Raw genomic sequence first — 24,121 nt, 5'->3', positions numbered from 1 at the left:
CTTCTCAGCTCCACTCCCCCCTGTTGGACGAGGGACAGGGAAAGGTCTCGGCCTTTCCACCTCCTGGGGGTCCCCAGAGAGAAGCAGCCCCCCAGCTCCGCGGGGCACCAGGAGCCTGCTGTCTGCTCGGGGGGGGGGCTCTACCTCCGCAGAGGGGCCGCCGAAGCATCCCAGCCCTCGCCTCTGCCACCCGCGGCTCTCCAGCTGCCTTCGGACCAGACCGGCCACGGGTAGAAGACAATGAATGCGGCTTTCTTCTCCTGGACCTGGGCGCCAGCCTTGCCGCAGATGCGAGTCCACCGTCAACTCTGAATCACCTGCTCTGGTGGGATTCTGACAGGGGCACTTCCCGTGACCTTTATCTTTCATTTGTGCAATTTACCAGCGCCCACCGTGCGCCAGAAACGTCACGTCAGGCACATCGTTTTCTCCTCCAGTTTACGGACGATTGGGCTGAAATCCTGTCTGTGCGAAGAGCGGCTTGGAAATTTCAGCTGAAGCGTGATACTCCAAGTCGCGCGGTATTGGAACGGTTTCCTGTTGGTGGAATAGTTTCCAGCGCGTGGAAACCCATTCCCTCAAGCTAATTACCTGGGTTTTAGATGGTCGTTTCTTCTCCTCTGGTCTTGCCATTTTATTCACCCTGCCCTCTGCTAGAACTATTTGTTGGTGAAATGGATACATTCGGTATTTTGAGTCTGCACCGAAGGGCAAGAAAAGGACAGCAAACGGCTATTAGAGGAAACCAACAGATGAGGAGTTACCAAGTACGAGATGGTCCCTTTATTAATCTCGCAGCCCTTCTCGGTGTCTGGAATCAGTGAACCTGCTTCCCAAAGAGAGTCATTAAGCCTCACCCAAAACTCGTTATTTTGATGAACTGTAAACCACGTGCCTTAGAGTCTAAATGGGATCCTCCTCTATTAGGCAACTTCCTTAACCCTGAAGGCCGACCCCTTAAAGCGATTTGGAAATCTGGACGTGCCCCGATGGAGAGTCTGCTGGGGGCTGCTGGAAGGGACACCGGCCGGGCCGACGGGAGCTGGTCCGATAGCTGAGTCTCCTTGTGATTCTGGGAAGGTCGCTCAGCCTCCCTGCCCCCTACGCCCTGCCCTGTAGGAAGGTCGTGAGCGCCCCGCCTCTGCTGAGCTCAGCACCCCCCAGCCTTGCACCAGCACCAGACGCAGCGTGACCTCGGGGGGCCCACACACGCGTCCTGTGAGGTCGGCGGAAGACGTTACCTTCACTTTTTCTGGATAAGAAAACTGAATGTCAGAAGTTTAATCAACTCACTGAAGACCACGCAGCTAGACAGAATAAAGGATCTGAACTGACGTTCTGTGGCCCCAAGTCCTGTTCCCCCCTCCTGGTCCAGACGCACCGCCGGCCTTGCACCCTGAAAGCAGCTGCCTGCCTTGTCTGCCTTCAGCTTCTCAGGGCCGCCATGGATGCTGAGATCATCGGTTGTGCAGATGAAATGACAGCAGAGCCTTTGGAAAGAACTCAAGTGCCAGAAAGTATAAGATGCTGTGAAGTATAAGAGGACTTGAGATGTAAAGCAAGGCTATCATTTCTGATACCAGGAAGTTAGCATCAAAGGCTCCCTGAAGGTCACGCCTGAGACAGAAGCTCAGGAAGAATCAAAATGGGTTTGCATGAGATGAGGTATTTGTGGAAAAACTACAGCACGGTCCATGATACACTGGCTGAGAACTAGTCCAGGGGACGTGGGTGCAGCCTCACCCAGCTGGAGCCAGCATGTAACTAGGAAAGGTGAAATGCTATCTGTTGTAGACTAGACTGCCTAGGACATCGGGGTCTAGTCTGCTTTAGATCTACGAAACGGGGAGAGGAAAAAGAGAGGGTTTCTCGATATCTCTGGCACTGTTCTGACCCACAGCGATGCCCAGGGAATAAAAATGCCTCTGTTTCCACCATGTGCTCATCTTAAAACACATGTCTTCCAAAAAAGGCAAGGGAACTGAAGCAAGTATTCAAGGCAGATTGAAAAATAAAAAAAATGACAGAGAAAAAGATGATCAAAATATGCCAGTTGGGAAAATGTTTTAGAATTCAGAAAGTGGGGAGAAGAGAGTGAAATTAGTAAGGGGGATGAGATCTGATGTGAGTTTGATGGGCTGATGGACATTTTTATTTGATGATTTTAAACCTGATTTGCAAGTCTGATATGAGCATTTAAAAATAATACCATATTAGACAAGAGAGAGAAAAAGACATATTAGGAAAATGGAATCCTTTCATCTTTGAAATATTTTGATCTTGGTTGTTGGAATTTCAAACAAAAGAGGTTCCATTTCATTCATTTGTTGCTGGAATTGGGTCAGACTTTGGGGGTTGATTATCTTTGTCTTTTTTCCCCTGACCTCCCCTACCCCCAACCCAGCTGGCCTCACGTCTGCGGAGACGCCCTTGGCCTGGCCCACCAGGCCCCCATGGGCCATTCCTGCTTTCCTGTTTCCTCTCAGACCTCAGTCCTTCATGAAGAAACTCCTCTCGCTTTACTCTGGGAGCCGGCGCTGTCCTGAGACCTCTACAGACAGAAGCCCGTCTCGTCCTTACCGTGAACCATCAGGCGGCTGTCCGCATTGCCCGGCTCTGGATGTAGACGGGAGAGGTCACCCTGTGGTGGGCGGCAGGGCTGGGCCCTGGAACCAGGAGCCCTGCCGGGGGTCCTCGCCGCTAAGCCCTGGCCCTGCTCCTGAGTCCCTGGAAGGGTGCCCGGGACCACCCAGAGGTGGGAGGAGGTCACCTCTCGATGCTTACTGCCCTTCTTAGGTCGCACTTGTGAAAACCCGAAGGTGTGAAAAATGTCTCCCGGTATTTGAGGGGCCTTTATCAGTGCAACTCGAATATCCCGCCTGGACTTTTAAAAGGGTTTTCCAAAGAAAGCAGTTAGTCGACAGACCTCGAATACTCACAATGAAGCAATAAACAAGATTTTAAATTATTTCTACTTAACTTAAAAACTGGCTCCATTTGATAGCCCCGAGGAACTAAAAGCCAGAGACAGGCATTTTTAAGGGCGAAAAGATCTTGTCATGACGTGACATGGGGAGAAAAGCAGAAACACCTGGGAGAGAAGGCAAAGACCCCAAGTATACGGACAGAGCGTGACCAAGTCACTGTGGGATGATTTTGACAGGAAGGCGCGGCTGAGCCGAAACAGACCTCCCCAGGGGCCAGAAGTAGCAAAAATGACTGAAGTCCACTTAACTTCACCAAGGACATGTCCAGTGCCGAGTGTGACCCAGGCCCCGTCCCAGGTGCTGTGCTTGCGCCCAGCCCAGCCCTTCTGAGCCCACCTGCCTGGGGCCCCCAGGGAGCCCTGACCCCATGCGGTGAGGGAGCTAAACTGAAAACACAGCCCATTCAATTTTAAAGCAAACAAACAAAAATGGAAAGTCCAACGAATAGATACACATTCCTTGGGAGTCAAAAACTTTGGAGAAGAGAGCATACGCAAAGTTATATGACCTAAAAATGTACGCACTGAAAGTCTCAGAAAGGACAAATCTCTTCAATCTAACACATGTCACAGGTGCTGGAGAGGGACCGCCAGGGACGGCCAGAGATGGCAGAGGGGATGGGGTCTATGGGGGGGCTTTGCAGGAAGAGAGAAGCTACAGTCAGGAGGGAGGAGGTGGGGGGGGGACCACGGGAGGCGCCCGATTCCCCCGGCGAGAGGATAAGCATCTCACTGCCTTCCACAAACAGCCATGTCTTGAAAACAGGTAAAACCCACCGTCTTTTTCTTAGACAAGTTTTAAACGTGGGGTGGGTAGACGTGGAAAGATGCATGCTATCTCTTCCCATCAGTCTCAGGTCCCCAGCTGTAATGGGGCTGTCTGCGCCCCTCCTCGCTGCAGACTAAGTGGCCTGGCGGTCGGGAGAGAGAAGTGTTTCTTCTTCCCCTTTTCAGAGGTGTGCTCAGGCCCTCCAGCTCCACTGACCTGTGGCCAGTGCTGGCCGGGCCTGGCTCTCGTCCTCCGCGCGCACCCCTGCCCCCGCCCCGCAAGGACGCTGCGAGTCTGCGCAGGGCTCAGGGCACAGCTGACGGGCGGCTCGGCCTCCCGCTGGACGGTGATGCCGCTTCCTCCCCAGCTTCCCATCCAGCGGCCAAGAAGGTATGTCTTTCCTCCATTATTCACTCGGAAATCACCGTCCTGGTGCAGGAGACGCCGCGTGTGTCCGGCAGCAGAACGCGTCCAGAGCCGCACCAGGCACGTGCCACCAGGCTTTCACCTGCACACGGCCCTGCCGCTGATGCCGCCCACGTGCAGCTCTGTCCCCTGTACAGAGGTGACCTCATAGAGCTCGCCCGCCGCCGCTGCCTCCTTTGCACCCAGGGCAACAGTGTTTCCGAAGTCACCGGAACCTTCCAGGTCAACTGGCCGAATCCCCTCCCTCCACAGTGGAGGCCTGGGGCTCAGAGACGCGGCCGCATCTGCCCAAGGTCACCTGGCTGACCTGCCTGCAGACCCCACTGCTTTCCCTCCGCAGTTCTCCCTGCAGAATTCATGGGCTCCTTACGAGGCTGTGTTGTACAAGTCAGCTTGTTCTGATTCGTTGAATGATTTACTCAGTGGCTTGGGTTCCGAGCACAGGGCAAAGTGCTGTTGAGGGGGAGCCGGATGCTGAAGCCCCGAGGGGTGCCCTCAGGAACCTCTGCTCTGTGCCGGGTCCAGGTGACCACACAGCCACGGCGTAAGATGGAACATGATGTCTGCAGAAAGGAGCCAGGGCGCCGGCGTCGTGGGTGTGGGATCCAAGCCCAGGTGAGGGGATTAACCAGCTCAGTGAAGGGCTGACCTGGCTTCGTGGCTGGGCTCCTGTAGACAGGGCGGGTTTGGATCGAGAGGAGGGTCAAGGAAGGTCCTCTCAAGGGGACGTGCCTGCTTGGCAAAGGGCCAAGAGGGGGAGGGCATCAGAAAGTTCTTGTACCATGAAGTATGCATACATTGTAGACAGTTATTTGAAGAATTAAGAAATACGCATCTCAGGGTCTCTCAAGCCATCTTTAAGCCTCAAGGTGAAACAGTCTGCAAATCTACGTTCAAGGTGAAACCAAGGCTAGTCTCCCATGCAAGTACACCCAGCCTCACCGTCCTCCCTCCCTGCCCGACGCAGAGCTGGGGGTCACCCGCCTTAAGTGTGGATGTGATCCTCACGGCAAGAGTGGAAGCAGCACCATTCGATAATCAGATCATCGCCGGAACAAACTTCTCCGAAAGACCCTCGTTTTCACACTTTCCCAACCTTCTCCCAGGGCATCCGTTCAGCCTCGGCCTGACTTATCCAAGGAGCCCGGCAAGAAGAGTGAGCGTCAGGGGAAAGTGGGCAGGTGAGGCGCCTACCCCGATGGAGGTCCTGTCGCTCTGACGATGTGTTAAGAAAAAGCGCATCATCACAGTCACGTTTAAATAGTCCCCCAACGGTTACACTATCTTCACAAGTCAGATATACTATTTCCTTTTTGAAATGTCGTTCCGTCCAAACACAGCCCATGGTGAGATCTGTGGGCTGGCTGCCACCATCAGTAAGTGGGAAATCCTTGGTGCTGCCCCGTTCTATTGGGATGAAAGGGGCCTGCCAGACATTGGAGGGAACGTATTTGTGACGGGACTTGGAAGTTTTGTGATAACTTCCGTTTCCAGGTTACCCCGGGGCTCCTCCCACTGAGTTAAAGCAGGAGACCCAGAGGCTGGGCTGTGGTCCTGGTCCTTGTCTTCTCCGCCGACACTCACTCCCGGTGATTCATTCTTCTAGTTGAGCAGCTTTAGCCGCCTGTGTATGTTGACGACCTCCGCATCCAGGTTTCCAGCCCCCGTCTCTCCTGAACTCTGCGGCTGCTCACACGGCCCTCTCCTGACCGCCTAGGACGTCCAACCCTCGACAGCCTGCACCCCCCGCCCCCCCGACTCCCCCGCAGGCTCCTCCTGTTTTCGGAAAGTGCAGATGCTGGGGCACCTTTGGGTGGCGCTCATGCTTTCACACTCAGGCCACATCGCGTTCCTCTGGCAGAACCCCCAGATTCTGACCGCTCCTGCAGCCGGCTTTGCTCGTGACCTCGCCTGTGGGATCATCGCCAACCCGGACGGTCGCCAAGGCCTCCCAGTGGGCCCTCCTGACCTCCTCGCGGTCCCGCAAGCCGTCCTCTTGGCAGGAACTGGGGTGATGAGTGGAAGCTGTCAGGTGATGTCTCTGCCGTGCCGAAGCCCAGCCCCCTCAGAGTGGAGACCAGAGTCCTGCCAGGTCCTGCAGGCCTGATGGGATCTGACCCCTGATGCTCTGCTTCACGTTCTGGAACCTTCCCCTGGCTGTCCCTCCTCGGCCCCCCGGGTGTCCCTGCCAGCATGCGGGGGCCGTGCTCCTGCTGTTTCCCCGCACACGGGGGTTTACACGCAGACCCCAGGAAGAACACACGCCCTTAGCCTGTCGTCCTTGTTTCAGGCTCAGCTACGGGAGCCGTCGGGTCTGTAAAGCGAGCCGTGTACGCGCAGAGCTCATCCCCTCGCTTCACAGGGTCTCGTCCTGTCCCGTCTACGATCCACCCGAGGTCCTAACTGTGCGGAGACGCCCTTGTCGGCTCACGAGGCCGAGGCCCCGGGGGACCGTGCACGTGCCAGCCGCCCGCGTTCCGGGCTTGGGTCTGTGTTTGCTCATCGTTCCAGGTCAAGAGGGAAGCTACAGAACTATCCCCTGCCACCCAGGAATATTATGCAGCTGTTAGAGATTCCATAGCCTACACAGTACACAAAGAAGCGGGCTTCAGGATCCTCAAGGGACGTGATTAATAATATAATTCATAATAAATAATATTTATCAGAGAGATGAGATTATACATAACTTTTCTTCCCCCACTTTCTCAATTTTTGGAGCTTATAGTAGCTTTGTTTCCAAAAACGCCATTTAAAAATGCCCTGGTCTTGTTAAAATCACACTCCCCCCCTCTTCGCCAAGAGCCCCCTTACACGTGCCAGCGATGGGCGATTGCATATCACAGTGCAATTCATCTCAACAGAAGGCAGGCGTGTAGTAAAGCACCACCACTACCTGACCACAGGAGGACAAGAGCAGAGGCGATGCGAAGCCGCTATTCACGTGCCCGTGGCGGGGGCACGGAGCAGGGAGGTGCGCGGCCCTGTCGCGCGGAGGCCAAGATGGAGCTGCTCTCTGTGGCCCTGGGGTTGACAGCGAGCTAAACAAGCCACCAGTTTGAGCCCCAGACTGTGCACCGTACACTGTGGCGGCATTCTCAGGATCCAGCCGCTAATGGTAACTGGGATGGGGAGGGGCTGAAGGCCACGTCTGTGGAGCAGCTTTCCCCGCAGGCAGGCTAATGAAGGGCACAGGCCAGCTGGAAAGAGAAGTATTCCAGCTGCCAATGGAGAGCAGGCTTCTAACAACTTCGATGCCCCAAGTATTAATAATGCATATGCTAATTATAAGCCAGGCTTATTTAGTCCTTAGGGGGCCTAAGGAGCTCTCTTTGGTGACACCTGCCCTTAACTAGATTTGAATTCCTGTACAAGTTTGAAAGTAATAAAGTCAAACGTATTTTTAAAATAACATAACAGAGGCTCTCCACTACCTTGTATTGAATACTGCCCGAATGGTCCAAAACAATGAGGGTTTTGGTGTAAGATGCAAATATTCTATTCTGAAAACACACTGTGAAGCTTATATAATATTTAGCTTTAATCTGTCTATAAATGGTATTAAATTAAAAAGAGGACAGCATGTAAATATAAAAGGGCTAACCTATCTGTCAATGGCTTAATAATATAACAAAAATGTTGAGGACACAGACGCTAAAAAAATCATGAACTTTTCAGTTGTAGGACTAAAATATTCCTGAATGTGTACTAAAATGTAGTAAAACTATATATGACGAAGAGCATCCATGAAGTCTTAGGTTCTATGTGGCACCGTCCACTAAGGATGTCCGCTTGACAGTGTGGCTATTTAAATCTGAATTAATAAAACGAAGTGCAATTAGAAATGCGTTCCTCAGCCCCAGTGGCCTCACGCGCTCAGGAGCCACGTGTGGCTCAGGCTGCCCTCCTGGACACCCCCATCACCCCGGAAAGTTCTGCTGGACAGTCGTGTAAGTGTAGAAACTCATTTTGTAAAGCCAGATCACATTTTCATTTTGATTATTAAGAAATTATTTGCACTTAATTTTTTTTTTTCCTTAAAAAGGTCAGGTAAGGGTGGGAGTTCTCATCTCTCTCTACGATCACAATGTTCTCTAATTCTCTTTGAAGGTAGCAGGATTATTGTGGACAGAGAACAGGATTAAGCACCTGGACCACCTGGAGACAACTAAGCAGAATCCACAGGTGTCTGGAACACGTCTCTCTTTGTAAAAATGCAAAAAAGAGAGAATAGAATAGAAGGGATGTGATTTTCCTTGAATTGTGGCTCCTGGAAGACCAGGGATCACGTTTAGGGACAAGTACACAGATACGTTACATACACAGACGGGTCAAATGCACAGACAGGTGGGATTGCTCCTTACGAGCTCGGCTCCCTGGCCCTCCCTGGCCCGTCAAACGCCCCCTTCACCCGCTCAGAGTCGGTCTTTCCAATCAAGAAAGAAACCCGAAGAGGATGGTTCTCTTTCCTGAAATTGCTAGGAAAAAATGCCCTCCAAAATCCTTGCTGATAATTTCCCAAAGGGAACATCTACTTTATTTCCAGTTTCGCTCATTTTGCTCCAGGGAACTATAAATGAGTGAAGTGTTTACGGGAATAAAACGTCAAATTTACAATTAAAGGCCAACGTAACCTGCTCCTGACTGGTCAGACCTTCATCTCCTCACAGAAGCAGCTTCTCCTGTAGCTCAGGGCTGGGGTGATGACCAGCCGCTGAGCTTGAAGGAAGGCCATTTGTCAGAATTGCCCCAGAGGAGCCCAGAATGAAATGAAAATGGGACCAGATTCCCAATAATTAGGAAAGGCCAAATTTAACTAGATGTAATGCATGGAGAAGACTCAGCCAATTCAACATGTTTTATGAAGGGCCATGTGTCTGGCTTTGAATCCTGGCCTGACAACACAGGCAACAAAATACATGTATTCACATAAGTGTGTGTTTACACATTGACATACAGCATATTTAAATACATATGTACACACATCTAAAATACCTTTAAAATGGCAGTATTTAAAATTGTAAGGAAAATATTTTTTTCCTTCTGTTCACATGCACCAAATATGCTGTATGTTTTATATTCTTAATTGTAAAAAGAAAAGTAATTTTGCAGTTAAAAAATAAATTTATCCAAAGAGTCATTTTCAAATAGTTTGTATTAGGTGGATTATTTTAGCTTGCATTAGATGACAAATTGTGTTCTATTTATTTAGAAATAGTATCATTCTGTACTGTCTGGTATCTGTATTAAAATTTCACTATTTCCAAACGGAGGGATGGAATGCTAAGAAATATTTCGTAAGGAAGGTCTTTTTCATGGCCCTGTTCTGGATTTAAAACCTTCCCCAAGTTTGTCACAATAAAAAACACGAAAACCTCAAGGCCAGCTTTAAGTTAGAAATTCAGCCCCCTCCCCAGGAGGGCTTGGGCTCCTTCCTCTCAGGTCAGATACAGTGACCACTGCCAGCTGGTCTTTAAATGGCCAGTGTATGGACTGTTCAGGTGACAGGAGAGATTGGTTTAGCCCAGAAGACAGCAAGTAAGGCAGGTTGAAGGTGAAATGAAACACGGATGCAGCTGAATCCACACCTGAGTTAACAAAAAAGGACGCTGCGTCTCCCGGGGCGGGGAGCAGGGCTTGCTGCAGTGAAACCCCTCGACCAGGAGCCCTGAGGAGGGCGGCTCGGTCCACAGAGCTTTCACACAAGACTTCAATTAGTTGGTGACGTGGCTGGTAGTGGGTAGGGATTCTGGTCCACATCCATCATGTTTCATTTAGTTTCAATGAAAATGGGTGATGAAGCACCAACGAACAACTTAAACATTCAGTTTCTACGAGCCGACGAAGCCCAGATTTTAGGGCAGCCTTTCGGCCCGCCCAGCAAATCCCTCATTCCGAGGAGAGAAGGGATCCCTAAGAGCGCAGGGGGCCAAGCCAAGGCACCTTCCCGTGGGGCGGTGCTCGGTATGACAGACCGCCTGCAATGAGCCTTGCTTCGGCCCGGACGGCTGGCTCCCCTCTGCTTCCACCCCCAGCCCCGCTGAGCGGGGCTGGGAGCTTGGAGCTCGGGGCTCCGGTCCCCTGCCCGGACCATCCTCCCCGCAGCCGGCTCTGCCCCGCCCCTCGCTTGCCCCTCTGCGGCCCCGACCCCACGGCCTCCTCCCGGCCTTGGTGCGTCTGTCTGCTGCCCGCGCCTGGACCAGCTGCGCTCAGGCCCCGGCCCACGACCTCTGCTCCCCAGCCGCCCCCCAACCCCGATGGTCCGCCTCCCAGGATGCCCGGCACGGGACTGGCCATGGTGCCTTGAGGGCAGAAACGGTGTCTCATCTCTGGGTGCGGATTACAAGTTTTTAAAACGAAAGAATGAAACAGCTCCGTTTATGGTTTTCCGGGAGATGCCCTCTCCCGATTTTTGCTTCCAACTCGAAGCTCAGGGACTTTGCAGAACATCCCTCTTTACTGAGGGGATGTGAGCACAGAGGGACGTAAATGATGCCCGGGGCAGCAGAATGCTGCCCACACGCTGATTCGACAGCCAGACGTGAGAACACCTGTGCTGGCCTACAGATGAACACGTGCACACCTGCATACACTCACACACACGTGCACACACGCACACATGCACACACATACGCACAGGCACTGCAGAAACATGGCAGGGAGAGCCCAGAACACAGGCACCCCTTTCTGCAATCACCGCCCACCCCCGGGGTTCCAACGGATGTAACTGCTGCGGTGTCTTTCTTCTCTTTATTTTTCTTTCTAAATTAAAGGACTTGCTATAAAGTCCTCCAAAGCCAGAGGCTCAGAAGATTTTTGGAGTGAATTAAAGCTCTCCTTATTTCAGGGAGGTCACAGAAGTCACTAAGTAAACGTTAAACTAACGCTTACATTTTCCTCCTTTGAATTCTGCTTAATGTTGTCACAAAACCCAGCAGTTTAACACGAGCTGTGGGACTTGTGTGTATTGCCGTGGTGACAATGACAATAACTGAACGTCTACAGTGAGCCGGGTACCAGGACTCTCCCATTTCACAGATGAGGACTTGACGTCCCTCTGACGGGAGAGGCCGGTCTCTGTGTTTTGTTTTGCACAAAGAGTTTATTGATACAAAGCTGTGTCTTGATTAGTCAACTTCCCTCCTACACCTGTGCCTTTCTTTGATGACCGAAGTCTGGTTTTTCACGCTGCAAACTTCCTCATAACCTGCACCCAAACCTGGAAGATGGTGGAGAATAAACAAACCAAAGACAAACACACCTAGACTGCATTCAAATACTGCCAGAGAACTCTACAGATGCTTTTGTAAAGCACAGATCCCTTTATAAAATAAATGAAATATCAACGTTTTTCTTTTTTATTGCTTTGTTTTGTTTTTGGTTGATTTGCATATGAATATGGTTAAAGGTGATTAAAACATAACCCCAGACTCAAACCCCTGGAACTCTCCCTTAATAATCTGGGTCTAGGGACTTCCCTGGTGGCGCAGTGGTTAAGACTCCACGCTCCCAATGCAGGGGGTCCGGGTTTGATCCCTGGTCAGGGAACTAGATCCCACATGCCGCAACTAAGAGTTCACATGCCACAACTAAGGAGCCCGCAAGCCGCAGCAAAGGAGCCCTGGAGTCACAACTAAGGAGCACGCCTGCAGCAACTAAGACCCAGCGCAACCAAATAAATAAATAAATAAATATTAAAAGAAGGGATTTAAATAATGTGAGTCTAATGTCGGCTATTAGAATGAGAAGAAGCAGGAAGGGAGATTCCTGGCGGATCCAGTTACAACAGCAAACGACCCAATGACACTTGGCAGCTGGGCCAGCATCCAGGGAGGTGGGCCCTATGATGCTACGTGGCTAAGTCCACCTGTTCCAGAAACAGAGAGAAGAACCCAGGCTTTCCCCCCGAACCCTCCCTTAATAAGAAACTCAGTGAACCCAGGCCTGAGCCATGAGGCATTGCTTCATTAACTATATGTTTGTGCATTCATTTGTTGGAGTGTGAGTGCGTGTGAGCGTGAGTGTGTTTGAGTGCTTGTGCGTGTGTGAGTGTGTGTGCATGAGTGTGAGTGCGTGTGCGAGAGTGAGTGTGAGTGAGAGTGTTGTGTGAGAGTGTGTGTGAGTGTGAGCGTATGTGTGTGAGTGTGAGAGTGTATGTGAGTGTGTGCGTGGGTGTGTGAGAGTGTGCACGTGTGTGAATGTGTCTGTGAGAGTGGGTGATTTGTGTGCGTGAGTGTGTGTCAGTGTGAGAGTCACTGTGTGACTGTGAGAGTGTGTCAGTGTGTGACTGTGTGAGTGTGTGTGTTTGTGTGAGCGTGTGTGTATGTGTGTGTTTGTGTGTGTGAGTGTGTGAGCATGTGTGTGTGCATTGTGAGTGTGTGTGTGTATAACTGGTGTTACCCTCAAACATCCTTATTGTAGAAGTTTTCCTATATTGTGCTCCCCTAAATTTCCTATATGGGACTTATTTTAAATTGACCCTACTTATGGTTAAATGAAAATCTATCTGCTGCAAGCTGTATTTCTTAGGGTATTTTTAGAAAAATGCTGCAGCGCAAACTTTATCAATATTTTACAGATGTTGAAATAGAAATTGTGGGATGAGATTCTTCCTGGGGATGACAAAACCCCTGTGAACAGTTTTCTACGACTGATGGTCATGTCCCACCTGGAAGTTTAACTTCACAGGACCCAATCCCCTGTTTAGCCCTGTGTGTGGGTTATGAGAAAACACTGCATGAGACCTAAAGCTAAAAGCTTCAGAGAAAGAAACTCGGAATTTGTATTTTTATGTAGTTAAGCATAAACCTTTAATTCTCCATCTAAAACCAACACCCCTAAAGGGATACTAATTTTGAAACGGTAGCATGAAGTTTGGAAAAGGTGCTTGGGCCAAGTGTGGTGACGGCCACTTACTGACTGAGCTGCCCAACTGCCTGGACTCAGTTTGCACATCTGCGAGGTGGGTCCAAGCCCCCCACCTTCTCAAGGGCCAGGCGCGCAGAGGAGGCTCCGAGCCTCGACTAAATCTCGGGTGTGCGTTGCTCACCGCGTCCCAGCAGGTCGTGCCTATGGTGTGACATGCGCCCCAGATGCCTGAGGCTGGCACCCTTCTCCCCCACAGACACTCACACGTATGCACCAGGTGTGCTCAGGTGGCCCTGCTGCTGCAGAATAAAATGATTTTCTAACTGAAAGGAGGGCGTCCGAGGGGTACTCCTTGAAGTGAAAGATCACATATCACGTGCCTCCCCCAACGTGAGGGCCAGAACCTCAGGATAACTTCTGCCGTAAGGAGTTAACTGTACAGAGGGGTCCACACATCCTTCTACGCGGAGACACGTCCTCCGTGAAGGCCACAGCCCTCAGAACACGGCAGTTGTAACTCACAAAGTCCCCTGGATTTACTACTGTGAACCGGGAAGGCGGAAGATGATGGAAATGAGGATTAGTTCTCAGAACCTGGTGTGCAGTGAAAGTGGGTGAACTTCCTGCACACGAAACAGTGGAAGCTGTGGGTGGAGTGAAGCTGTATTGGACCCTGGTAAATACTCCTCCCAACACCAGCACGACGTGCATAGACCCTGGTAAATACTCCTCCCAACGCCAGCGCGACGTGCATGGACCCTGGTAAATTCTCCTCCCAACGCCAGCGCGACGTGCATGGACCCTGCTAAATACTCCTCCCAACGCCAGCGCGACGTGCATGGACCCTGGTAAATACTCCTCCCAACGCCAGCGCGACGTGCATAGCTGAAGAAAGAAGCCCTCGGAAATTCTACAAATAAGGAGCCCTTAGAGAGAAAAGTCATATTGTGGCCTAAGTTAAAAATTTTAATTCTTTGATTTAAATAAATGTAACCAGGTTTTAAACAAGGTTTTTATTTTGAGTATGTGGTTAAAATTCCTCTATGTCTAAGGTGAAAATACCTGGGAGACATGCCTCGGAAAGACAGAACACACGAGAACTTTTTAAATGTCAGAGAACCCAGAGGAGGACCCCCCCCCCCCAGGAGGATTAAATCAAAGTTCAAAGGTGAAGAAGTAAAGAGAACCAGGGATGGACAATTCCTTCTCCTGCAAGGACCTTCATTAACCACAGGGATTCTGGTTCTAAAAGACAAAGACAGGAATAACAAGGGAGAATCTAAATGTGGCCAACTGACTATAAATGGAAGGCAATTTGGGGGCCTGTTTTTAGAGCTAATTGCCTCTGATTGAAACCAGTTTTTAATCGGTTTAAACTGGTCATGGAGGTGGCTAAAGCACCTACATCACCCCCGTGTCTGTGCTGATCTCGCATCTGGAAGTAGGAAAGAGAATTTCTGGCTGGGAGGGTGTGGTTTCTTAAAAAAAAAAAAAAGGCTGAGGATGATGTGATGTGATTTGCAAGTTCTTTCAAGTTGCTACTTTCAGGGGATCTTAGCCAATGAAACTTTCAGAGAAGAAACTTCCCTCATGTTAGGCAGAGTCCTCACCAAAAAAATCACATTCATTTGGACAATTTTATTCTTTTTTTTTTTTCCTGGCCTGGGGTCTCAATAAACGTCACAGTCAGGTGTCCTCTAAGGGGGGCGGCTGTTCCTGGGCATCTATGTAGCGTCATAAGCATCAGCCTGGGAGGGTCTGCTAGTCTCGGGGCCCTGGGTCACGGTCATCTCGGGTCCCCACGCCTGCCTCTGGGGCTCCCTCCCCCAGTGCTGTCACCTGCCTCTGACCCAGCCACCAAACTGTTTTCTACGCCAGACGGACCAGGGACAAGAAAGCAATAGTTGCAGAGACTGAATGATATTTACGAACACATTACATTTTAATACAGGTTCAGTTTACATATTGTACATAATTCGACAACACGATCGGCTTCTTTTTAAGACTACCCCATGTGTGCTGTTCTGGATGAGAATGGAGCAAGGTCTTATCTCAGGAAGTTTAAGAGGATGGAGGACCCAAGACCCAGAGTGTATCTGGCAAAACTCGTCTGTCTGAGATCAAGAATGTCCTGTTAACGGCCAACTAACAAAATTCAACATCAGAAGTGACAAGAGGAACATTCCCAGGAGATTCTATTTCTTAGCTGATGCAGAAGTGAGAAAAATTTTTGAGGCAATTGGGACCCACTTCCTAAGGTGTCTCTATGAAGAAGTGGAGATCACTGCATCACACAAGGGCTCTCTCAATCAGGCAAGAGGCTGTGCGGCGGGAATTGACCAAAGCTTTTAAAATACGTATGTAAAGAATCAGCTATTGAAAAGGGCACATGCATGAATTATTCTAGAGAAAGCAGTTGCAAATCCTAAAGGGATTCATCTCTGCTCCTGTGCCCAGGAAAGCCTTTGTGACCCGCATGAAAAAGCCATGGATGGAGGGGTGTCATCAATTAAAAGATTAAAGGAAAAAACCCACATTAAAATATATGGTTTCCTCAGTTGAGAAAGACTTATCATCAAGTAAAAATGGTCATTTAAATATCAGACTATTTATAGTAGACATGCAAGTGAAATCCCTAGTTTTGAAGATCCACTCTTAAATCATTTCAGAAAATTTGTCAAGTTTGGATTTCCCAGAAAAAGGGTCAATTGAAGTGGGATTCACTTGCTGCAAAGACAAGTTACAGGTGACTGCGGCCTTTAGATCAGTGTAAATCAGGAGAGGCCATCGCCCTCTGGAAGATACTCGCCTCCCACCCCCACCCCCAGGAGGAGGGAGGGAGGAGGGAACAGACGGCCCGACACCGCCCAGGAGGATGTGAAGGGCACTCAGACACCACTCTGAAGATGCAGATGGTGCGGACCGTCACACCATCTTCCAAGAAGACACGACAAGAAGAAAGTGCCAACACCGGAGGAGAAGCAGGTCTGCCTGGGACTTCAGATCAACACAGCCTTCCAAGCCCAAAGTCAGAGGACGCAAAGCCATGAAAACCAGACCCATCAGAAGCCTACTCTGGTCTCTGGGGTCTGGAGACCACCAAGGAGAAGCCACACTAGATGCAAGTCGTCCACAGGCTGTTTCCCTGTTTACAGCAGGCCTGTTGGAACTGGAGATGGCAAAGCATTCCTCATCAAGAGAGTCAAAGGGAAGTTGCCACGTTCTGATGTTAGCCATGTTCCAAGCGCAGTTAACCACGTTTTGACCGTGAGGGGAGTATGGTTTCAAGCCAGGGAAAAAGGAGGTCTTAACACAGCGGCCTGGGTGGTTCTTGCTAATTCTGTCCGTTTGAGGTTCTAAAAGCTATTTGTCCGTCAGGCACCACGAGGACGGCTACAGACTTTACAGCCGTTAAGTAAGAGGGCGACCTCCTGGTGTTTACACGCCATGAAGAGAGCTCCCAGGGTCTCGGGCCGGAAGGGCTAGTTCAGTAGGTCACTGAACATGAGCAGGTGATCTATGGCGCTAGGGCCCTGGACGGGGATCCTGTAAAAAACGACACGGTGTGAAACAGAGCCCGCACTCTGCGGACACCCTGGTCTGTCTCGAGGGAGTGGGAGCACAGGGCGGGGTCCTTGGGAAAGGAATCCAACAGGGTCTGAAAACAGAATTTTCTCTGCATTGGAAATAAAGCCATTTCCAAACAAAATGGAAGCCGAGCAAGTTGACGTGATGACTTTTATAACAGGCAGGCAATTAAAAACAGTTATTTGGGAATCTTGGTTCTCATTATGTTGTGGAATGTTCAAGTCTTGCCCTTCTTTCCTTACAGACACCTGAATATCCATTCTAACTGGATGACCAAAGGTCTTAATCTGCTGTCTATGGCTTGGACTGACTTCTTCCAAAACCTGTCTAGTAACTGAATATGGATGTATATATGTGCATATGTATGTGTGTGTGTATGTATATATATGTGTATATATACATGTGTGTATATATATATATATATATACACACACACACACACACAAAGAAGAAAACCCTTAGTCTGGTGGTGTAAATGTAGCTGACCAGATTCATGCTGAAAAGACAGAAAATTACAGGCTCAGAGGAGAGAGAGGGCCGTGTTGTCTGTCATTGGTAAAAGCCTTAGTTAACTGTGAGTTATCACTGCCCTAAAGAGTCTCATTAGCTATAACCACGGTATACTGAAGGAATTAGCTACTGTCATGGTGGGTTTTTGTCATTCGCGCTATTTAAATATCCATTTTTAAAGTGATCATATTAACTACTGACTTTTAAGAAATCAACTTTTGACTTTTTACATTACGATCAATCACTTCCTAAAAGTCTGAGTAACTCTGTAAAACTTCCCTTCCACGTGCATGCATATCTGGAGAGAAAATACCTATGCTTTAGAAAATTCAAGATAGAAGAAGGATACGATATGAAAAAGCTGGAGGTAAATGAGAGGGAAAAGGCAGATGGATTGTCCAGAGAAGTGACTAAAATCCTGAAGACCAGTCATGTGTGCTGAATTGAGGCGCTGACGCACACAGGTGGCTTTTTAAAGACATTTTTTCTTTTCAAACGACACGTCCTTTTTGTTACTACCAAGTGAACAGATTTTAGAAAGAGAAGGATTTTCGTTAAATCTTACTTGAGTTCTTGTGAGCTGGTGGCCAGCATACTTCGAATGCTTTTGTCAGCCAGCGGGCAGCCCGACAGACTGTAAGACAGGGCGGAAGAGTCAGGTGAGTAGCCCCGAGGCCCAGCTTACGTTCCCGAACAAACACAACATAAAACTGAAATTAAAAAGTTGAATGCAGAAAAGCGATGGGGCAAGTGCTGTATATTGAATTTTGTTGGTATAATTAACTAATTCACGTTTACATAGAAATTTAAGGAAACATGTCTTTCCAGAAACTTTAAAAAATAAGATCCAAATATTTGTGCTCTTTTGTCTCAATGTTTGTAAGTCATTTTCCAAATTCAGGTTGTTTGTTTCATAATAAAAGACATTATACAACACGTCAATTAGCATGCTTTTGAAGGTCAACATATAGCACTTAAAGGGGTGACACATAATTCAACGTTTGTACTTGGACAGCATTGTTGAGGTAAGCTGAAAACAATAAATTGAAAAGACAGAATCCACCATGAGAAAAATGAAGGCACACCTTCTATGTGAGGCGTAATTACCAGTCACATGACCACTCCCATCACACCTTGGTGTTGGACATCTGCCACCAAACAAAAACAAAAACAGCCAAAATAGTAAGTATGTTTCAAAAAAAAAACTTGAAAAAAGTTTCATTGTTTCCAGTTTAGCTGCAATGTCTGCACGGGGATTTAAGCGCCCTGAAGAAAAGCTGCAAAATGCACGGGATTACATGGAAATGATGTCTCCATAGCACAGAGCATCGCTCAGAACAAGCGCGTCCACGGCTGGCCTCTCGCTCTACCCGACTGGCAGTTGGGGACATTTGTACGCTGCGCATGTCGCATGCTCAAACGGCAAGGCATATACAGACCCGGTTTAAAGATAAGCCAAAGAAAGGGAAGGTTCAGAAGAGTGATAATTTCACCTCACGTCATGCTTACGTTATCAAGTCCTTCTTGCTCTCCTTGCACTGGGGGTACTTGGGCTTGGGGCTCGGGATGGTCACCTCCCCCGGGTACCTTCTTTCTTCTAGAGCCTCCTGGAAGGGATCCAAGTCTTCCGGCTGCGGGCAAAACAAACACAGCTTCAGGGCCACAGCGATGACGGCTGGATACACAGACCAGAGGCTGCGTCCCCCTGGGGGATGGCTGTCCTGAATTGTCCACCTCTCCCAACCTTACCCTTAAAGTCATGATGCACCCTCATCCTGAGGATGCAAACCCAACTTCATTCAAAGAGTACCTCTCTCTTTGGGGGACTTTAATTTCTCATCACTTGCTCTAAATTCCTGAAATTAGGGTAACCTGTCAGTGGGCAAATTCAAATTCCTTATTCAAATTCCTGCAGCTGTACCGACAGGAGGGACAGATAAGCGGTCTGGCAGCCAGAGAGGCGGCTCAGTGGACCTTGCTCACCTGGGTTTAAGACCTACGGCACTTTATCCAACACCACTGGACAGAGCTTAAGCATTGTATCCAAAGATATTTTAGACTGGGGCTTCTAACAGTCTTTGGTAAGTATTCTACACTACAGAAGTATTGTATGTGCTGTAAGTCCCAAGGCAAGGGAAGACCAGTTTAGACTGACACTGTGATTTTAGAATACTCTTAGGCAACATTTTTTTTGTTTTTAAATAGAATGTACCTACTTTGGCTAATTGGGGCCCTTGCAGTAACCTAGAAGTTCCTACAGGTGGCGATGTTCAGTAAACGTGTTTCTTGAGTGCAAGGGTTTTCACTTGTGTGACACCTTATGGCGGTATTGTCCTTTTATGGGGGCTTAATTTTAATTAAAATAAATTCGCAGATTCAACTACCATGCCTTATTTGGTAGTAACGATTTAACACTGTAAGAGAAAAAAAATACTTTGGAATTTAGCTTGCCACTCAGATTCTATTCTCCTTTAAGATGCCTGGATACTTAAATCAGTTTGAAGAATAAACATAAAAAGCTTTTGATGTAATGGCCTTATAAACAGGTGCCTTCCCTGCCAATTCCTACAGATAGCTAATGTTTCCCTTCTCTCCACCTCCCTGTTTCTTTAAGATGCTATTGCTTGGATGGTGGTCTCCCTATTGTGTTCAAAAAGAATTTTCATTTTTCAGAGAATAAAGAAGATGTCATAATTTTCAGAGTTGAACACTGGAGGAAAAGTCAGTCTAATAAAGACCTTTTTTTTCATTTATTTTCTTAGCCTAAAGGATAACTATTTTAATGATCTGAATTTGAAAATTGTAACTACTTCAAAAATATGTTCTTGACATAGGTGTTTTGGTAATATTATCGTCAACAAAGATTCAGGTGACTGTACTAAAATGATTTGTTCTAGGCTGGGGTAGGTAGGCTCTTCTGCGTATTTTAGGTTTCTTAGAGAACAGACCCTGTCCTTTGCTTCAATGAGCCAGCTAATTAATCGCACAGAATTAATCATTTTAAGTATTTAAGAGTCTCATTATAATTCCCTACCTGCAAGGAAAACCCTGCATTCTATCAATTTATCACCCAGAAAAAAATGAACTAGTAAGCTGTTTACACATTTTCCTACAGAAATCGTTTGCAACAAAACACACGTGTTAGAAAATAAAATTCATCATTTAAAGGAGGCAATGGTTTGTTTCACTCTGATCAGGGTTAGTGCCAAATCTCTCCTGGGTCAACCAAAAGTGTCTTCTGAGCCTTAGTCAGCTAAAGGTCATTTTTCAAGAGGAAAGACATTTTCTGTTAAGGCGTGTGCCAAGGGCATTTTCCCTCAGTGGTGCCAACTTCACATGCTGAGTGGACGGGGTGGGGGGGGGCAGTCAGTGAAAAGGACATACAGTCATCTCTTTGGGCTCATCCTCATCTATCCTCCGGGGCTTCATTTTGGTGTAGTCCACGGGCAAGTCCCAGCAGTCTCCCTCGCTCAGCTGGAAACACCGGCTGTTCATCACCGCCTGCTGCTGGGGGGACATGGGCTCCAGGGGCGTCAGGATGGGGCAGCAGCCCTCGCGCGGCCGATGCTTGTTCATGCTCAGGTCCAGGGTCCCGTTCTCATCCACCTCCATGTCAGGGTTCTGCGGGACAGAAGGACACAGGGACCATGAGAATCCATCCCCCAGACCACAGCCCTGCCTTCCGCCAGGACACAGTTCAAACTGGAAACTGCTCACCGCAGTCTCACGTGTATAAGCGCCCAAGGCGAGCGCACGTGGCCCCCCATCTGCCTTGCTCCCCACGCGCAGCTGGGAAATTGGCTGGCAGAGGCATGCACGCATCCGTCTATTATCTACTAATCACCTATCAGTCTCTCACTCTCTTGTCTCTTATCGACTATCTATCATCTCTCTATCACTTACCTATCAGAGATCTATATGTTTTCTTCCTAATACATTTCTGCTTTTAGAAATAAGCCTGGCCAGAAGAAAAACAAGTGCCTAATTTCAATTCTATCCCAGTTCAAAGACCTCTTAAGAGATCAGAAATGTATATGTGTGTATGTGTACAGATTATACATAAATACCTAAAAATGTATATATACTTAAAATTCTCCTTTAGTTTCACTGATGCTAATACTCCAAGACTTGGAGTGGAGGAAAACACAAGAATTTAGAAGAATGGAGGAGAGGAACTAGAATTTACTTTCTTTTTTTTTTTTTCTTCCATTTTTTGGACAAATATTTATTTATTTATCAGGCACAGGCTCTGGGTATATAGTAGGAAACCAAACCAAACAAAAATCCCCACATAAAATGTACTTTCTAATACAAAACCTATGATGGAGAGAGACTTTTCCATTTTAAGCAGGAAGATGTGCAATCACAGCCCAACACACCTCTGCTGCAGTGATCACGGCTGACCTGCTCTATGGTTCAGCAAACCTGCAATTTAGTCAACCAGCTTTAGAAAAAACAAAGAGGTACAGGGTGTTTTTTTTTTTTTTTTTTTAATGATGCTTTAAACAGATCAAGAATTCCTCAGAGCCTGCTTCTCAGGAGGAGGGAGAGAAGGAAGGGCAGATGGAGGACAGAGTAAGAAAAATCAAAATACCCCTGACAATCCTCCATTTTTTTTTTTTTTTTTCCCAGAGAGTTACACTCTCTTGAGCAATTTGATTTCAGAGCTGGCGTGAAACCTGCTGCCTGCTCAGATGTCTAGCAGCTCTTTCCTCTGAATGTAATCGCGGAGGGAAGATGCTTGGAATGAAAACCCCATCCTTTGGGCTGTTACCTTGATAAATTACAGCATATTATTCTGCCTGAACTCTTCTTGTCAAAGTGCACTCCTGGTTTCCAGCTTTCATACTATTAGCCTTCATCGTGTTGGATTATAATTCTGTCTGTCTTAGTTTAAATTTAACAAAGTGAAAAAAACTGGAAGGGGTTACTGTCTTTTTTTTCCCCCTTAAACAGAACCTCCTCCATGCCAGCCTCGCATTTTAGCAGCCCTGATCCCCACGGAAACTGCATGCCCCTGACACTCCTCCAAAATCTAGGAATAAAAATATTAATAGAGAAGAAAGCATTTGCAAAACATAAGATTACTGACCTTTCTCCATTCATACAAATTACACTTATTTCTAACAACTAGGGTCAGTGCTCTGCGCTCAGGCGCACGCCCAGCAGCAGTAGGCGACGGAGGGACCCTTTGTTCTGGAGGGAGGCGCGGGCCGGCGTGCCGCTCACGGGCCCGGGACCACGAGGCGCTCGAGCCGCCTGCGTCGCCCGCCCCCTAGTGGTCTCGCCGGGTAGCCCCGCGCGCTGCGGCGGCTGCACGGCGCCCTCTCCGGCCAGGAGCCCCCTGACGAGGAACCGCCCTAAGTGTTGCTCACCGTTCTGGCATCTATGCTGTTTTGAACTAATGGAAGCCGGCTGTAATTGCCTGGCTGGGAACCCGTGGGGAAACGGGATTTTTGCACTCTCTTTGTTCCCCAGGGCTGGGCGGGAGGGAGCAGGCCTGCGTTTCATCTGACCGCGGCGCGGCCCACCCTCCTCTGCTTAAGGTCCAGGGCGCACGGCTCCTCGAGCTTCCTATTCTCTGTGCAGCTCGGAACCGCCAGGAGGGGAGCGTGGTGTCCTTCTGTTTCCAGAAGTGACTCTGGGTCCCAAATGGACACGTTAATCTCAAAGACCGGACGATTTCTCCTGGTCTGGAAAGTGCGTCCCCAGGACCCCGCGCCGTCAGGCCTCCTCCGAGCAGAGCCCGGGGGGCGCACGGCCTGCGCCGGCCCCTGGGAGGGAGGCGCCTGCGGGACCGCCGGGCCGAGGCCGCCGGGCGCGGGAGGCGGCGGTGGGGACGCGCCGAGGCCCCGCCCCCGCCCCGGCCCCGCCCCCGGCCCCCGCCAGGTGCGCCGGCGGCCCGTACCCGCGCGGCGCACAGGTCCTGCGGCTTGGTGGACAGGTTCTGCGGCATCTCGCGGCAGCGCGTGGACAGGTTGAGGATGGCCGTGGCCGCCATGTGCGCCGCCTCCATGTCGTGCGTGTAGTCGAAGCTGCTCTTGCTGCACGTGCTGCTGGCGCTGCTGCCGCCGCCGCAGCTCAGGTTGCTGCTGCTGGGCGCGTAGGTGCTGGCGGCGCTGCTGCTAGGGCTGGCGTCCTTGCAGTACCGCTTCGCTGGGGAGACAGGGGACAGAGATGACTCGGGGCCCCCGCCCGGGCCACGGCAACAGAAGAGCCGCCCGCCCTGGGCGCCCACGCCAGCGCGCAGGTTCCCAGGGGGACGCGGCGCCCGCCGACCCGCCGACTCCCGAACGAGGAAAGTCTGGCTTTCCCCCCTTTTTGCCTTTTTTCACGTGGTGTAAGTTTGGACGGGCGGAGCTGGGGACCAGCGGGAAGAGCGCCTATGGCTCTCAAGCGGGAGGCCGGGGGGCACATTGCGTAACCATTCAAGGCGCGCTCGCGGTCAGGGAGCGGTCACCAAGATGTGGGGAGCGACTGGACGCACCGGCCTGATCACCGCCGGAGGGAGGCTCCCCGTATGACCCGGGGTGACGGGGACCCTGTAGACCCCTCATCCCCCTCGTCCCGCTAGAGACCGGATGACCCGTCCGGCCGCGAGGGGCCACAGTGGCCGTTTGGGGCTCACTGTCCTGTGCAGGTGACCCAGCTGAACAGGTAGGGCCTCTGCGGGCCTGCGGGCACCTGCGCTTTGGGGCGTGGCGCTCCGGTCAGGGTGCAGGCCAGACCGCGACAGAAACCCCTTCCCTCTGTGATTCTAATAAAGAGCCACCCGGGGGGAGGGCCGCACACACGTGTGGGCTCACATAAGCCAAGGCAAACGCCCAGGCGTTCAGGGACCGGCAGACGCCCGTGTGCCGCCCGCAGCCCCGCCCTTCGTGCGGGAACCACCCTCCTCCACACGCCCCGCCTCCGCTTCCCGGGTCCTTCTGAACAGCCAGCCTCCCCAGCAGTCCAACAGGCCCTCAAGAGCAAGC

General features: G+C 49.9%; 1 protein-coding gene across 10 annotated transcripts in view; it reads right to left on the bottom strand.

Moving 5' to 3' along the window:
- MYT1L (myelin transcription factor 1 like) overlaps positions 1 to 24,121 on the bottom strand; it is a 406,818-nt gene that overhangs the window by 52,431 nt on the left and 330,266 nt on the right. For 6 of the 10 annotated variants that reach the window (XM_036873928.1, XM_036873927.1, XM_036873932.1 and 3 more), the window contains 5 exons: positions 23,053 to 23,300; positions 20,529 to 20,765; positions 18,654 to 18,775; positions 18,230 to 18,292; positions 17,710 to 17,778 (listed from right to left, as the gene is read on the bottom strand). In XM_036873928.1, coding sequence (XP_036729823.1) covers positions 17,710 to 17,778; positions 18,230 to 18,292; positions 18,654 to 18,775; positions 20,529 to 20,765; positions 23,053 to 23,300 — 739 coding nt within the window. The remainder of the gene's footprint in view (positions 1 to 17,709; positions 17,779 to 18,229; positions 18,293 to 18,653; positions 18,776 to 20,528; positions 20,766 to 23,052; positions 23,301 to 24,121) is intronic. The other 4 variants (XM_036873935.1, XM_036873931.1, XM_036873934.1 and 1 more) reach the window with 1 other exon arrangement.

This window comes from Balaenoptera musculus, chromosome 13 (genome assembly GCF_009873245.2).
Source record: "Balaenoptera musculus isolate JJ_BM4_2016_0621 chromosome 13, mBalMus1.pri.v3, whole genome shotgun sequence".
Classification (NCBI taxonomy): Eukaryota; Metazoa; Chordata; class Mammalia; order Artiodactyla; family Balaenopteridae; genus Balaenoptera; species Balaenoptera musculus.
This window is presented reverse-complemented; position numbering and strand designations above follow the sequence as displayed.